General features: G+C 39.9%; 1 protein-coding gene across 1 annotated transcript in view; it reads right to left on the bottom strand.

The window, feature by feature from the left end:
* Positions 1-458: 458 nt before the first annotated feature.
* Positions 459-14,865, bottom strand: part of GABRG3 (gamma-aminobutyric acid type A receptor subunit gamma3) — a 444,492-nt gene continuing 430,085 nt past the window's right edge. The window contains exons 7-10 of the mRNA XM_032468826.1: positions 10,571-10,723; positions 6,961-7,157; positions 6,590-6,649; positions 459-1,890 (exon numbers count right to left, since the gene is read on the bottom strand). Of these exons, the coding sequence (XP_032324717.1) occupies positions 1,609-1,890; positions 6,590-6,649; positions 6,961-7,157; positions 10,571-10,723 (692 nt within the window). The 3' untranslated portion in view covers positions 459-1,608. The remainder of the gene's footprint in view (positions 1,891-6,589; positions 6,650-6,960; positions 7,158-10,570; positions 10,724-14,865) is intronic.

The raw sequence follows: 14,865 nt of genomic DNA, 5'->3' as shown, positions 1-14,865 counted from the left end.
TTCATATGAAATGATGTTCATAAAAATAAACACTCATCTAATTCAACTTTTCTGCTCTCTTCCGCTCCCATCCCTTCTGTGTTTAGTCTGCATTCAGTGAGTTGTATGAAATGAGTGCTTTCATATACTTTTTCTGCACAATGTTTCATCTTTTTTCTGAGTAATAATCGTATGTACAATACATAGTTAAAATAAAATTTTATGGTTTCCAATAAAAGATTCAATATTCTGGGTGAGAAAGATGAGAAGCACAGAGATTCTGGTACCAAAATTTTAGTACCAAACTTTGAATGATGCCAAAGCATATGTTAACCTATTGGCAGGACTTTTTCTTTTCTTATCGATGGCGGAAAGCTTCTCAGGGAGTCTTGTGAAGCACATACTAGCATCCAGTTATAACAAAGAACTAACTTCAAGAAGCAGGTTGACTTTGTGTTATAAAAATATCAAAAGAGTAATAATTTTAAGGAATTTTTTTCTTTGGAATTTTGCTACATATCCATATCTCAAAGTATAAAATAATTTTTGTTCATCAAAATATATCATTGACGATAGCCATTACTCATTTTTTTGCATCTAAAGTTGATCTGAATTGAAAGTTAATATTCACTAAGAAAAAAATTTAAAAATTCTATCTACATTTCTTTCATACTCTGGAAAACAGCAAAACAAAGACTTGTGAATGTTGTGTACATTTCTTCGCAAGATGCAGATACTCCTGGAGCCCACAAGAGCATATGCTCTGGGGTCACACCTTGGTCTAGGAGAAGCACAACTCCTAAGGAGAAGTGCTGAACTCAACGTGAACTCGTCCAAGAACCCAAAGCTTGAATACCAGCAACTTTCAATAATTTGGAATAAAGTTAACGACCTTCTGATGTTCAGAGATAATAAACATCTTTGACTTCAGCAATATGAGAATTTTGAATATCAGACTTTTTCCTCAATTGAACAATTGTAGGTGAAGCATACACACCGTTCCCCAGCCAAGGTTGGGGCTATGAGATAAAGGAATGCCAACTAATGAAGGTGGTTTGGTGCCAGAGCGAAAGAGACCACAGAAAGGAAACGGGGTGGAAGCTCACTGCAGTCACAAATGAGCTCAGGCTGCCTGGGCGCTGAGGTCCAGCATGAGTGTGTCTTGGCCAGTGGTGGCTCCCCACACGTGGGCATCGGTGCTGTGGAGAGCTGCAAGGGAGAGACGCAGGAGGGGTCGGGGCCCGAGAGAGCTTCTCAGACATCTGCTTGCATGTTTCACAGGTTTCTTTGCAAGGAACATTGGCAGCTGCTTCCAATATCCAAAACCATTCATAATCATCACCAAGCTACAGACTCAGTAAGGGAGTAACAAGAACATCTCTTTAAAACTCAATTAACTTGTGTGTGTGTGTGTGTGTGTGTGTGCGTGCGCACATGTGTGTGTGTGAGTTTGAAATACATAACAGGAATATTTGCCACGTGTTCCTGCGCTATTCAAAGGTAATGTACAACTTCAGATACACTGAGCAGTGTCTTTCCTTGCTACTCCAGTTGGTGACTACTGGTCTGGGGAGGGTGAAAGATGAAGAGGGGAACCTAACACTCTTCGTTCATCACTAGGAGGAGCATTCAGAGATACAGGTATCCCACCCAATAGACCAAGTTGAAGAGCAGGAATGAAGTGGGGAAGAAAACCCGGGAATATGAGTCCAGCTCCAAGATGTCTATGTGAATCCGTCCTTTTCTCCAGGATCCTGACTTGCATTCTTCATAGCAGCAGAAGAAGCTCTGACAGTCTTTGCCGTCCAGACACTCGTAGACACAGGTATCTTCAAATTCTTGCCAGTACATGGAACTGTTCAGAGTGACCACTGCAGGTGGCGGTGGCCGCATGTCAAGGAGAGAGTAGTTCTGCCAGCAACAAGAACAGAAAAATCCTCATGAAACACAACACAAACAGCCCGGGCGAATCAAGCAGTGGGCACAGGTTATGTCCGTTCCCTGGACCAAGAGGGCGATGCCATGCCCCTCCGCCACACGCTCCTGCTCTGGAAGGTTCAATCTACCGGTTCAATCTTTGCAAATCGAATGCCAGAAAAGCTACACTGCAGTTTCCAAAACTTGTATTTCTTGGATTACTGGTAAGGGAGGCTTTAAATGTGTAACAGCCATTTCAAGTTCCCGTTCTGCTGACTTCTCTGCTGATTTGGCGTACATACATACATGTTATGTATATAATTCCTTAAAAGTTAAACAATACATATACCAAAGTGTAGAGAGAGAAATTTCTTTTTTCCTAATTAGTAAACAGTAAAAAGAAAAACATGATGTATAGGAATGATGGGAGAATCTTCTTGTTGCCTGTAATTCAGGGAAAACAATGTGTGGGCTTTGAGACATTGCTTGTCATCTCAAGACACAGAGCCAAAAATTGTGTACAATTGGAATGTTTTGTTTTTCTACTTCACATGCTCTCCTCCTGATGTGAGAAAGTCAATGTGGGGCATATAAATGGCGGGGGGACAACTTATAGTCACTCATAAATGAAAAGAATCGTTTTTAACCTTGAGAAATGCCTTCAAATAGACATCAGTTCTTCAGGTGGCTGCAGGGCTCTTCCACAGAACTACGAACTATATACTAACCTGAAGTCTGTTAAGAGGAGAAATATCTAAATTGGACTGAGTAATTCATCAAAACTGAAAACCGTAGCTGTCTTTCTGCTCTAACTATATCTGTGCTGCAGGAACTGAGGGTGTGAGGGGTGCCAGTGGGAACGGTGGACACCAAAATCAGGGGCTACAGAGGCACGTGCGCCCTCAGCTGGCTGGCTGGCTGGCTGGCTAGGTCCTTTGCCCACTGCAGGGAAAGACGCCTTTCAGAATTCACTAGAAACCACCATGAATACTTCTTATTTTTTTTAATCAAAAACTATTATCACAAGGAAAGGTGGTGCTCTTTCCTTCCGCTTCTGGATGTTGGTTTGATTGAATACGTACACAGATACGTGGAGTCAAGCCAGAGGGGAGCAGCAGAAGTGCAGGGCAGTCAGTGTCACCGTTGGTAGCCTTTTGGGGTGTCCTTTTAATCGAGCAGTGTCTGTGTGTGAGGACCGACCTAAATCAGGATGTCCTGGGCCCCTCTGCACATGCCAGTGGCCAGTCGGGGCACCCTGGTGCAGCTGTCCCCGTTCCCCTACAATTCTGGGCAACGGGCGACACAAAAGCTTTGCTGTCCCTCAGGCTCTAATGTGGACACATGTCCTCCAGGCTACTGATTCTTCAACCTGAGTGGGTGTAAAAGTCACCTGGAGGCTTGCTGAAAAAAAGCAGACTCCTGACTCGACTATTGCATTTGAGGAATTTATACCTTCCTGACGATCTCCAATTGGAAACACCTGCTTTTATTGAATAAGGCTCGCATGCGTGTTTTGACAGTGTTCAGCCATCTAGTCCTCCTCTCATTTCTTCACCCCTCTGTACCTGTGTAGCATCACACAGGGGAGAAACCCAGCCATCACAGGCAGGGCAGGCCCAGAAGAAGGGACGGACTCAGAGTGGGCACCAGAAGCCTCTGCAAGGGCAGAAACAGCTCACTCTGGATTTAAAGGATGACCAAGAAGGATGTAGGCTAAGAAGCACAGGGTTTCTGGGGCAAGAGAAGGCTCCACTTGACTTCTTTATTTAGGGCACTAAACACCCATGACCACTGAAACACGTATTAAGAGCCTCTATTTATCTCTTTCTAGCTCACTGTTTTGAAATGACACTAATTCCATTTCACAACATTGAAATAAAACTTAAGATGTTAAGCGCCCTAAACAACCATATATTAAATTGCTGGAGTATGTTATGCATGTTAAATGCGTTCCTCTCATTCGTCAAGAAAACTTCAAACTGTGTCCAGAATGGGGGTTTTCATGAACGGGTCTCCGGAGGGGCCATCTGCGGCCCAGTTGGGTCTCTGCCTCCCTCCTGCCTGCTCACTTGTGTGATGCAGCCCTGGGACCTCCTTGGACCTCTGCGCTCCCTGGGCGGCAGGCCCCCCTGCACGCTTGGAGCGGATTAGCCTTGCATTTCACGGGTTAGGAAATCGAGACACAGAGGTGACTGGACAACCGGCCCCAGAGCAGCACAGGAGCACTGGCAGAGGTGGGCCCCTGCCCCTGTCGGCTTTTCCCCGTTGGGGAGAGTGGCCCCTTGACGAAGCGAACACCGTGCATCTCTCAGGACAGAGCTGAAGACACTAACAATTACCCAGCAGTGGAAAACCCCCCTGGCTCTGTGTCTCGTGTTGAGGACGTCTCAGCCTGTGTCTTTCCACCCAGCCTGGAGCCCTCATCTCTGGGAACTGTTTTTCTATGTACTTTCCTTGGGGTCATTAAACTTTCCTGCTTTAAAAAAACAAACAAAAAAACCTCTTCGAGTTTTATGGCTATTTCTTTTTTCTCTACGTTAAAAGATTCTCTATTTCTTTTGACAGCATCATTTCTGTACCAAAGGTGTCCCTATTTCTTCCTCCACTCCCGGCCCTCCGGCTGTGTGTGACAATGTGCTCTCTGGGCCTCAGCTGTTCTTTCTGACTTGACATTCAGCGTCCCCACTCCCACCCCTTCCCATTACCCATTGCTATGAGGCAGCATTTGTTGGCAAAATCTGTGTGTTCACTGTGGCTTCCCACAGCTGTAAAAATGGCTTCACCACTCACCTTCTGTCAGAACTACCACGATGCACACTTGTAGACTGCAGATAGCTACGCAGCCTCCTAATGAAAACAGGCTGAAATCCCCTAGACATAGGGTGCTGACTAGTGGTCAGAAAACCACCTGTGGTGTATAGGTGGGCACAAAACATCCAGTTTGTGCAACTTGTGAATTGATGCTTATAAAGGAATACAAATAACTACATGTAAAAATTGTCGTATAGTAGAACCTTCTTAAGGGAGAGTTCACATCATTGATCTAAAAATATGTTTCTCAGTTTTTCAATTGATACTTACATCGAGCCACATACTAAAAATTCAGGTACTTTAATAATTAAATGTTACAATTTTTTTTAGATTGTGAAACCTTGGTCAATATTTACAGGGCTTAATTTTCCCACATCTCAGTGTCCTAGTCTGTAGAGTGGGTTGTTGTGAGGATTAAATGAGTAGATACATGAAGACACTTAGAATATAGTGTCAAACAGAACAGAAAGAAAGTCGGAGGAGGGTGTTATATCATTCTGAGGGTGGAGAGGAAATTTGCAAGCAGAACACAAGAGACAGATACCACAGAAGGAAAGGTTAATAGATTTTAACATCAGGAGACTGAAAACACTGTATGGGGGAAAAGGCACAAGAAATTGCAGCGACAGCATTGCTAATGAAAACTGTAATAAATACTACATAGAGATCATCATTCTAGGTGAAATAAGCCAGAAGGAGAAAGAAAAATGCCATATGATATCACTCATATGTGGAATCTAAAGAAAGACAAAAAAGACACTATGAACTCATTCACAGAATAGAAACAGACTCACAGACTTAGTAAATAATCTTATGGTTACTGGGGAAAGGGGGTGGGAAGGGATAAATTTGGGAGCTTGAGATTTGCAAGTATTAGCTACTATATATGAAAATAGATTTTTAAAAAGTTTCTTCTGTACAGCACAGGGAACTATATTCAATATCTTATAATAACCTATAGTGAAAAAGAATATGAAGATGAATATATGTATGTATATGCATGACTGGGACATTATGCTGCACACCAGAAATTAACACATTGTAACTGATTGTATGTACTTCAGTAAAAAAAAAACAACTGCGTAACAAATGCCAGATTAATATTCCTAATATATTCTATATGTGACTATACAAGCTTTGTATTATATAAAATATAATCACATAACTTATAACTGGCAGATGTCACTTTAAAACAACTATCAAAGTTGTATAAAAACTTTAATAAAAGGCTAATAGACAAAAAGCAATTCATGAAAATGAATGAAAATCAAAAATAAACAAATGAAAAATATTAAACTATTGATAATCAGAGAAATGGCAATGGGAACAGTTTGCCGGAGCTGTTTTTCTGTAGCCAGATGCAGAGTGAGTTCTGAGAGGCACGTGACCCATCCTGCTAACAAAGGTGGTGGAATGTGATTTGGCAAAGATCATGCAACTCTTTGGCCCAGCCATTCTGCTTCTAGGAATTCAAGTAAATAGTCACAAGTATGTACGAAACTGTAGTGATAAAAATATATTTAAAAGTGAAAAGGTGTGAATTAGCCCGGTGCCCAGCCAAGACTGTGCATCAGTCATGAACATGTGAGGCAATCGATCATTAAAATGATCCTATAAATTAATACTCTGCTCAGAAACCTATTTCTAACCTATTCCTCAGTTACAGAAATATGTCTGCTATACACTAACCCCTGGGTAGAAGTGGTGATTATTTTTTCCTTTACTTTCCAAATTTTCTAATTTGAACATTAAAACAAAAAGTAAATAAAGTTTTGAAGTACATGCATTATTCATTGGTCTTCAATATGTACATGCATAAACAATAATATCTTAGTTTTTTCAGAGTTTTCAGAACTATTTGCACTTGCAGTGCTATACTTACGGAAGGGGCTTGTAGGCTTATTCTTTCATGAATCCATCTTGAGGAATCTGGATGTAATAACTACAAGAAAAGCAAAAAAAGTAATTAGAAGACATCTATGGAAATCTGCATGACAGATCACCCTGGTAAAGAGTAATCTTTAAGATATGATTAATTACATCAATCAATGCTGCCGGTAGGGGAAGCTGGAGAGTGTCTGCGGGTCACATTCCTGTCGTCAGAACACCTGTCTTGTTGGTTTTTGTTTTTTTCCAAGTCTTGTTAAATTAACTATTTACATTACTTTATATAAGATCCTTACAAATAAGAATTGTTTACCTCGAACTATCTTCCCCCTAACTTCCCAGAAAATCTTTGCTGCTGAACCTCACCGATGTTTTTTTCCTGGTGGTAGTTGGTTTTCTACAGCTTGAATAGTAGTTGAGGGTAGCATACTCCATCAGAGCAGCAAAGACGAACAAGAAGCACACGGTCACAAAGAGGTCCATGGCGGTCACGTAGGAGACGCGGGGCAAGGACTTCCTGGCTATGGTGCTGAGCGTGGTCATGGTCAGCACTGTGGTGATGCCTGCACGGGGGACAGGTACCAAGGTGTAAAAGGAGCCACACAGAATTCCTCCACTCCGACACAGTGTTGTTGTTTTTTTTAATGTGAACATTTGATATTGCATCAATGTAATAATACTTATAATTGTAATTAATGTCTATATAATTTTATAAGCAACATTTCCATAAAAATTTACCATAGTCTTCACAATAACATTAAAATACCTGGATCTTTCTATTTATTCAGTAATTCTCTTATTGTTTGACACTTTGTCTTTTTAAATATTTTTAATGAAAATACAGTTTGCCATCTCCAATAATTTCCGTCTGTTCCTCATCTCACACTTTTCTTCTGCCCGGATAAACCGTGTCCACTCTCACTTCTCCTCCTCTGTGCAATTTGTAAACTCCCGTCTTCAAGGCCTAGCTGAGATACCACTTTTTCTGAGGCAAGACTGCTTCTAGCAACCCAGGCAGAGCTGGTAACACACACATCTTCACGATCTCTGTACCTGCCGTGTTCCTAATTTTTTTGCATTATCACAGTGAATTCCCTATGTCTTTACAGTTTCTCTCCCTGAACAGACTGTGTGACCTTTAAGAGCAAACTATATTGTGCTCATCTTTGCTTGCCTGTTACCTAGCATTGTGCCTAGCATTTAGGGCATTTCAATAAATACTTCGTATGGAGTTCATTGATTCATTGACTAATTAGTTAACTAATCATACCCAGTATTGATCTGACTTTATTTTATACATGTGGGTCACCACTAAAGACTTAATCAAAGACTGTGGAAAATATTTAGGCAAGAGATGCACATGTGATGGATAGTTTAGAAGGAAAAACAAATGAAAAAAGGAATGGAGTCTACTAAAATGAAGGCGAGTATGATTCAATGATTCTCATGTGAAATAAGTTAAGGCTGACTTTCCCCTAGATGAGCTCCTAGGAAGTTAGAACCTGCTGGAGCTGTCAGACAGGTGGGCTAGTAACACGCATCCCAGAATCACAGGCTGTGACACTCCCACCTCTGTGGTTCACTGGGGATGCTATAAAGTGTCTGTCTAGCAGTACTGCTCAGGGATCAGGCAGCCATGACAGATGGATGACCATTGGTTCCCACCTTTGTGGCAGCATCAGAGCTCTTGTTTCGTGTGCCTCCCTGGCCTGGAAATCAGCAAAGACCAGTTGTAGAGTGAGTCAAAGAGCACAGCATGAACAGCTTGGCCAGGTGTAGAAGATATTGACCTGGAAGTCAAAGCCTTCAGCTTTGTTCTGGGCCTTCTCAGCATCTGGACATATCAAGTCACTTACTTTCTTTGTATCAGTTTCTTTAATCGGCACAGTGAAAACAGAGTGCCATCCTCTCCTTATTGTAAGTGGGAAAGTTGTGATGCTTTATGTAAAAAAGCATTGTAAACCTGAAAAGTCTATACCAATAGCAGTGTATTTTTATTTAAAAAAAGATTTTGCAATAAATGTCCAATATAACCAATTTTTAATGTGGTGACCACATTATGTCTATGGGGTCTTAAATAGGTATTTTTCACTGAATTTGGGGATTTTAACCTAATTTCTTCACAACTTTTTACCTCATTTTTTCTCTTTTTGTTTTGGAACACCAGTTACAATTATTTTATACATCTTTATATTGTCCCACAGATCACTGAGGCTCTGTTCATTCTATTAAATCTTTTTTACCCTTCACTTTTCAGATTAGGTAAATTTCATATGATGATCTCCAATTATACAAGATTTTTTTTCATGCTATCTGCAATCTGTTGTTAAGATCACTTAGTGTTTTATTTTCAACTTGACTATTATACATTTTATTCTATAAATTCCTTTTTAAATATACTTTATCTGCTGAGATTATCATCTGTTCATTCGTTAAGATTGTATTTTCTTTTAAATCCTTGAACATCTGTTATAATAGCTCTTTAAGGCCCATGTCTGCTGATTCAACATCAGAGTTGCATTTTGATATTGACTTTTTTTTTTCTTGATTATGGGTCATTACCCATTACCTTCTTGTTAGAAAGTCTAATAATATTTTACTGTATAGTAAATATATAGTACTGCATTGTGGATGACGCATTCTAAACAGTATGGACTATGTTACCTTTTCTGTTTTGTTATCTTTTTAAAAAATAATATTGAATGCTTTCTTACAGTAAATAGTTAATTTTTTGGTGATCTCCCTTGATCTTGTCATTATATGGTTTAAGCTTTATTTAAAGGAATCTGGAGTACGTCTTTATTGTTAGCCACAGCCTTTCTGGTGAATCAACTAAATATCCTGGTGTTAATGACATTTCTCCTCCCTTCTGGTATGTAAATCTATTATCTGCTAGCCCTGTGTATTTCTAGTATCTTGTCCTCTTAAAGCTGCAATGGCTACTCTTTGATAGGATTTTCATAGTCCCAAATTTTGCAAGCATAACTACATCTTATCTTGTTTTGAAGCTGATCTTTAAAGTCATGCTCACTATGACAGCTGACATTTGTAATAGTGAGGTCATAACCCCAAGAATATGTACTAAATCTGTGTTATGCCTTTGCCAGTTGATTTGTCAATTCTGTCATGTATCTTCTATAAGCATGCAAAACTAATATTGGCAGAGGATACTAAAGGCTAATTTATCATGTTCAAACAGTACTTTATTGTTAAACAAATAAAGAATTAAAAAACAAATGTAAAAAATAGACAATGTAATATAGGAGACTTTGCAAAGATTTTAAAACTGAGGCAGTTCCCTTTTTCTGAAAGACATTTTTTGGGGGGGAAACAACCTCTGTATTATACATTACCTGTATTCACAAATCAAAATATTGAAAGTTAGGCAAAAGTCTTATCATAATTAAAAACTGCCTGCTATAATACATGTTGCACAATCATAAAATCACTAGAATTTAATGTTTTAAATGTTTAATGTTTTATTAAGAGATAAATTCATGAAACACTTTGAGCTTTAATAAATTGTAGCTGAAAAGAATGATCATTTTCTTGTTTGCTGGGAAAGCTACTACAGACAAATAGAACTTCTTTTATTAAGAGACCATTTTACTAATTTGTGTCATCAGTCCTCAAAGGCGTGTAGCAAGTTCTATTTCTTTACACTGGCATAACGAGACTTTTGAATGCGGCAGGTTCCAGGGCATGACTATGTTTTTATGATGACATCATCCTTAGAGCCTACTATCGGATGATGCAATTGACTTATTCTGAATCCCTAACCTCAACTTAATTAAGTGGCACACAGGGAACTCTACTGTGAGGAAGAGCGACATATCTTGGCTACTTTAAAGAACCATGGTTCATGCAGCCCTCACATTAGGTCAGTTACATTTGAACTAAGTCTTTTTCATTGAAAGTATTTTTTTTTCTATATTAAAGTTACACAAAACAATAGAAGAGTTTTTTTGAAACTCACCTAATGCTGTTCTTGCTGGTGTAGCATCTTTTTTGATCCAAAATGACACCCAGGATAAAACTACAGTCAGTATACAGGGAATGTATGTTTGAATAGTGAAGTAGCCCATTCTTCTACTCAATTCAAAATATATAGTCATGACAACATAATCACCTGTAATAAAGTATTGTCAAAATTAACACAACCTTCATGTCTTAAAAATAATTTGAGGAAATAATGTATAACTTAATTTGTTAAATGAGTAACTTGGATAAAAATACACAAGTACAGCAACATCAAATTGGAAAAAGACTCCAGCTGCTGGTGCCCTTAAACTTAAGTTTTGTAGTATCCATGGCTGTGCAAGGCATTTTACTGTAAAAGATACATGTTAATTAACAGAGGAGGTAGACATGCCAGACCACTACTCAATAAGCTATTACTGCTTGTGTTTATCTGTTTGCTGCATGTCGAAAATCAAGGGTAACAAGTAACAAACTCAGCCCCCAAGCAGAATCATTGCCATTTGGCTTTTTCAATAGTAACAGACGTATACATACACTTTCATATCAAAACTTGTGTAACAAATTTATATTTATATTTCCGTAAGATGAATTTAAGCTCTCAATCTTTTACTTTATGTTTTATTTAATATTTTTATATTTACCTTACCCTTTCATGACTCTGGCACTTAGGCTGCCAACCCAGAAAACAAACAGAAGAAATCACTTTGTGGCACTCTGCTCCCTCCTAACTAAAGCAAACCCACAATGTAAAAGAGTTGGGATGAAAATGGATGTTACCGGAAATTTCATAAGACTGCACGAGGGACTGGGAGAAGGCGCATGCCTAATACATTGTACATTTATTCCAAAATCGTCTCTATTTGTACCTTTCCTAGGTGATCTGCTGCTCAGATTGTGTCTCTCCTCCTCCTCCTGTTTGAATTTCATGCTTAAGCCCGCTGGATTCAAACTTCTGGCACCTCAAATTCAAAATTCAGGTGACCAGAACTGGATTATCATCTCCATCACACCAACACCTGCTCGTAACTTAGGTCCTTCTTTCATTTATTCACACACCATCTCTGACTCATTTTCCCTTCTTCAACTCCTGTTCTGCTCTCAACTCCTCTTCCTGCCTAATTCAGCTACTGTCTATCTTAGCCCCCACTTTCTCTAACAACCTTCTCTGCTCCAGACCATTCTGTGCCCTGCCACCAAAAGGATCTTTCTAGAACATGAAAATTATTATTTCCCTCCCCTAATAATCCTTCACCAGCATCTTGCGCCCCCTGTGCAATTCTCACAACTTTATCATGGCCTTGTTGGAGCCCAGGGTAGGCCACCCCTAAACGTGCCTCAGTGGCATATTGATTATTTCGAATTAGAGTTATTTAGAAATGGCCACTACCAACAGGGACACTGTGACCCTCCTCTCTACCCCTGAAAGTAGGAAAAAATGTGAAAGTTGTACTCCTTGCAACTAGAGGTAGAGGACAAACTTATCTCCAAGAAGCCTGTATAAACATATCGTGTTACTTCAATTTACCACCCCAAGTCCATGCCCCATTTGGATTTCTTACTAATGAAGCATGCAAAGCCCAAGTTTTCTCCTGTAAATTCCTCACAATTATTGTTTCTTTGTCTAAAAAGTATAAAAGCTGTCTGGCCACTTCTTAGGTCCCATTTCTATGAGACCTCCATGTGTGTTAATTAAACTTTGTTTCTTTTTCTCTTGTTAATCTGTCTTGTGTCAATTTTATTATTAGTGCAGCCAGAAGAAATCAAGACGGGGGAGGGGGGAATTTCCCGCACTGACAATCTACAGTGTTCTGCACGAAACACCCCATGCCTTGTACTCCCTGGGGTATCCCCAGGTGCTCAGATGCACACGGTCTCCCCCAGCAGCTGCCGCATCTCTGCCCTCCTGCCTAGGGTGCTCTTCTCCCTCTACTTGCATCCAGATGGCTCCCACTCAACTGTGAAGCTCAGCTTGGAAACCATTTACTTCACCAGGAAGTCCTCCCTACCCACTCCTAACAATGGCGTTAATTTATTTCTATAATTATCAATATAATATCTGCCTTAAAACCAATAAGCAAGGCAGGTGATAGAATATATGTCTTGTTTATCAACGTCAACTTGATAAGCAATCAATTAGTATTTTTTCAATGAGAAGTCCCATTTTTAAAATTTACAGGGAAACTATATTAAGCCCATATGAAAATCATGCCTTTCAATAAATTAGAATGTTTTTTGCAGGATGTGGTGTTCGGTTGTAGCAATACTTAAGATGACTGATAGGCACATCAATTTTGAGGTCATTTCTCAAGAAACATTTAAAATTTTTAGCAAATTAGTCTTTCACTACAAAGGAATTAGAATAATTAATCTGAAGTAATCAAAAACACAAAAACATTTTTCTAGGTAATATGAATGTCAAGTTACATAATTTCCTATGGAAGTATCATTGAATTATGTCTGATATTTAAATGTCTATTAATTTTTACATACATTTTGGAAAAAAACAGCAGAAAACAAACAGTACACAGAAAAACAAAACATAATAAATCACCCTAGCAGTTATGAACATAACCCCAAGAGAATATCCAAAGAGTTGAATAATTTCTTCAAAAGCCATTGTAGGTTCCTTAGTAAGATAAACAGGACAACTTCAGAGCAGACACAGTTCATTTCAGCAAATCTACCTGCTTTGCCCCAACCTGAGGTGAAAAGGTTCCCCATTTCCTGTGTTCAGAATACCTCTTTGCCTAACTCAGAGGTCTGCCTGGATACCCCACCATCAGGTATAAAAGTGAGAAGCCATCAGGGCTACATTCTGGGGTCTGATTCTATAATTCATCTGGCTCTTGGTGAGATTCTGGGACACACCCCAAAAAGTGGTTCCAGAGAGCACTATGGATCTTGTTTTCCAGCTTTCACAGGGAATAAATACCTGGAGAAGCAGCGGCAAGGGAATTTGGGGTTCCAGCTCCCTGGTCCCCCACAGGAAGACCAACACAAAGTCAATGTGCCACTCATCCCAAATTGGAAGGAAGAGGCCATGGAGTTCTCATTTTCTCATTTTCTGTGCATATGTAACTTGTTTGTCTAGGCCTGAACTAAAACATATCTTCTTAGGAGGTAAAATCTCTTCCCTGTTCCTGAAAATATGAGGCTGGAAAAGTCCATTCTTAAATTACATTTGCCGTTAGTTCTAGGACTCTTTGACTGAGAAGGAAACGTTGTACCTTCTGCGTGCCCACCCTCAGCACGTGCACACATACTTGCACACCTGCTACTTCTACATACGCAGGCACACCCTCGTGGCCCTGGCCAGCTCCAGCGTGGGTGTGGAGGCTCAGCTCCAGGTGCGCGCTTCTTGGAGGCCCTCCTTCCTTCTCCGAGGTGTTTTCACCATGATCAGCATGCGGCGTTCCTAATGCCGTTCATAAACTAGACTGAAGTGGTGTTTGCTCTTTGTGGTTGGTTCTTTCCAAGCTAGAGACTTGGGTTTCTAATTGACTCTTGTGACAGGCAACAGGGGTCAGTGATTCTAGAATCCACAGAGGTCATGGAGCCCACCCTGGAATGTGCCTGACACCTACTTCCCAGAGGAAGATAGAATGAAAACCGCTGGGGAGGAAGGGAGAAGCTTCTCTTTGATGTATCAAGGTAGAAAAGTTATCTTGGGCTTGGTGGAATTGTGAGAACAAGTCACCTTTTGCCAACTGTTCATTTTTGTGACGCTTTTTTCCTTCTAGGCCAGTAAGAAGCACTGGAAACATTCTGGGAGAACAAGTGTGTTACTAGTTTTTAGGACAACAGCACAGAGTAGGCATTTAATACATATTTATAAAATACAAATTTATCAAGCTAATACTGTGTTCCATGAGCTACAAAGATTAATAAGATACAAAATCTCCCTCAAGGTTAAAGACCAGCTACATCTTCCATAACGTCCATGGTTCCCAAAGAATACTATTATAAATCATTATTTACTCAATGTTGTGGATACCCGCATTTCTTTATTGTACCCCAGGCACCAAAGAGTTCCTTTGGATCGCCTTTAAATGTAGTTGTCACTTCCCCAGATTTCTTCTCCTTCTGATGGCCATGTCTTCTCTCCCTGTCACAGAGGTACCCACTCTCTGGCCTCCTTTCAAAATATCCTAAGATTAATACTCCTCAAAAGCCAGGCAGGGCCTGGTAACTAGCAAGTAGTGCTCAGCGCAGCAAAAGTCTAACCTTCTCCATTCAAGTCAAGATTGCCCTGGGAGGACTTGTCCTTTTTTATTTTCTTTATGACATCAG

This window comes from Camelus ferus, chromosome 27 (assembly GCF_009834535.1).
Source record: "Camelus ferus isolate YT-003-E chromosome 27, BCGSAC_Cfer_1.0, whole genome shotgun sequence".
Taxonomy (NCBI): domain Eukaryota; kingdom Metazoa; phylum Chordata; class Mammalia; order Artiodactyla; family Camelidae; genus Camelus; species Camelus ferus.
This window is presented reverse-complemented; position numbering and strand designations above follow the sequence as displayed.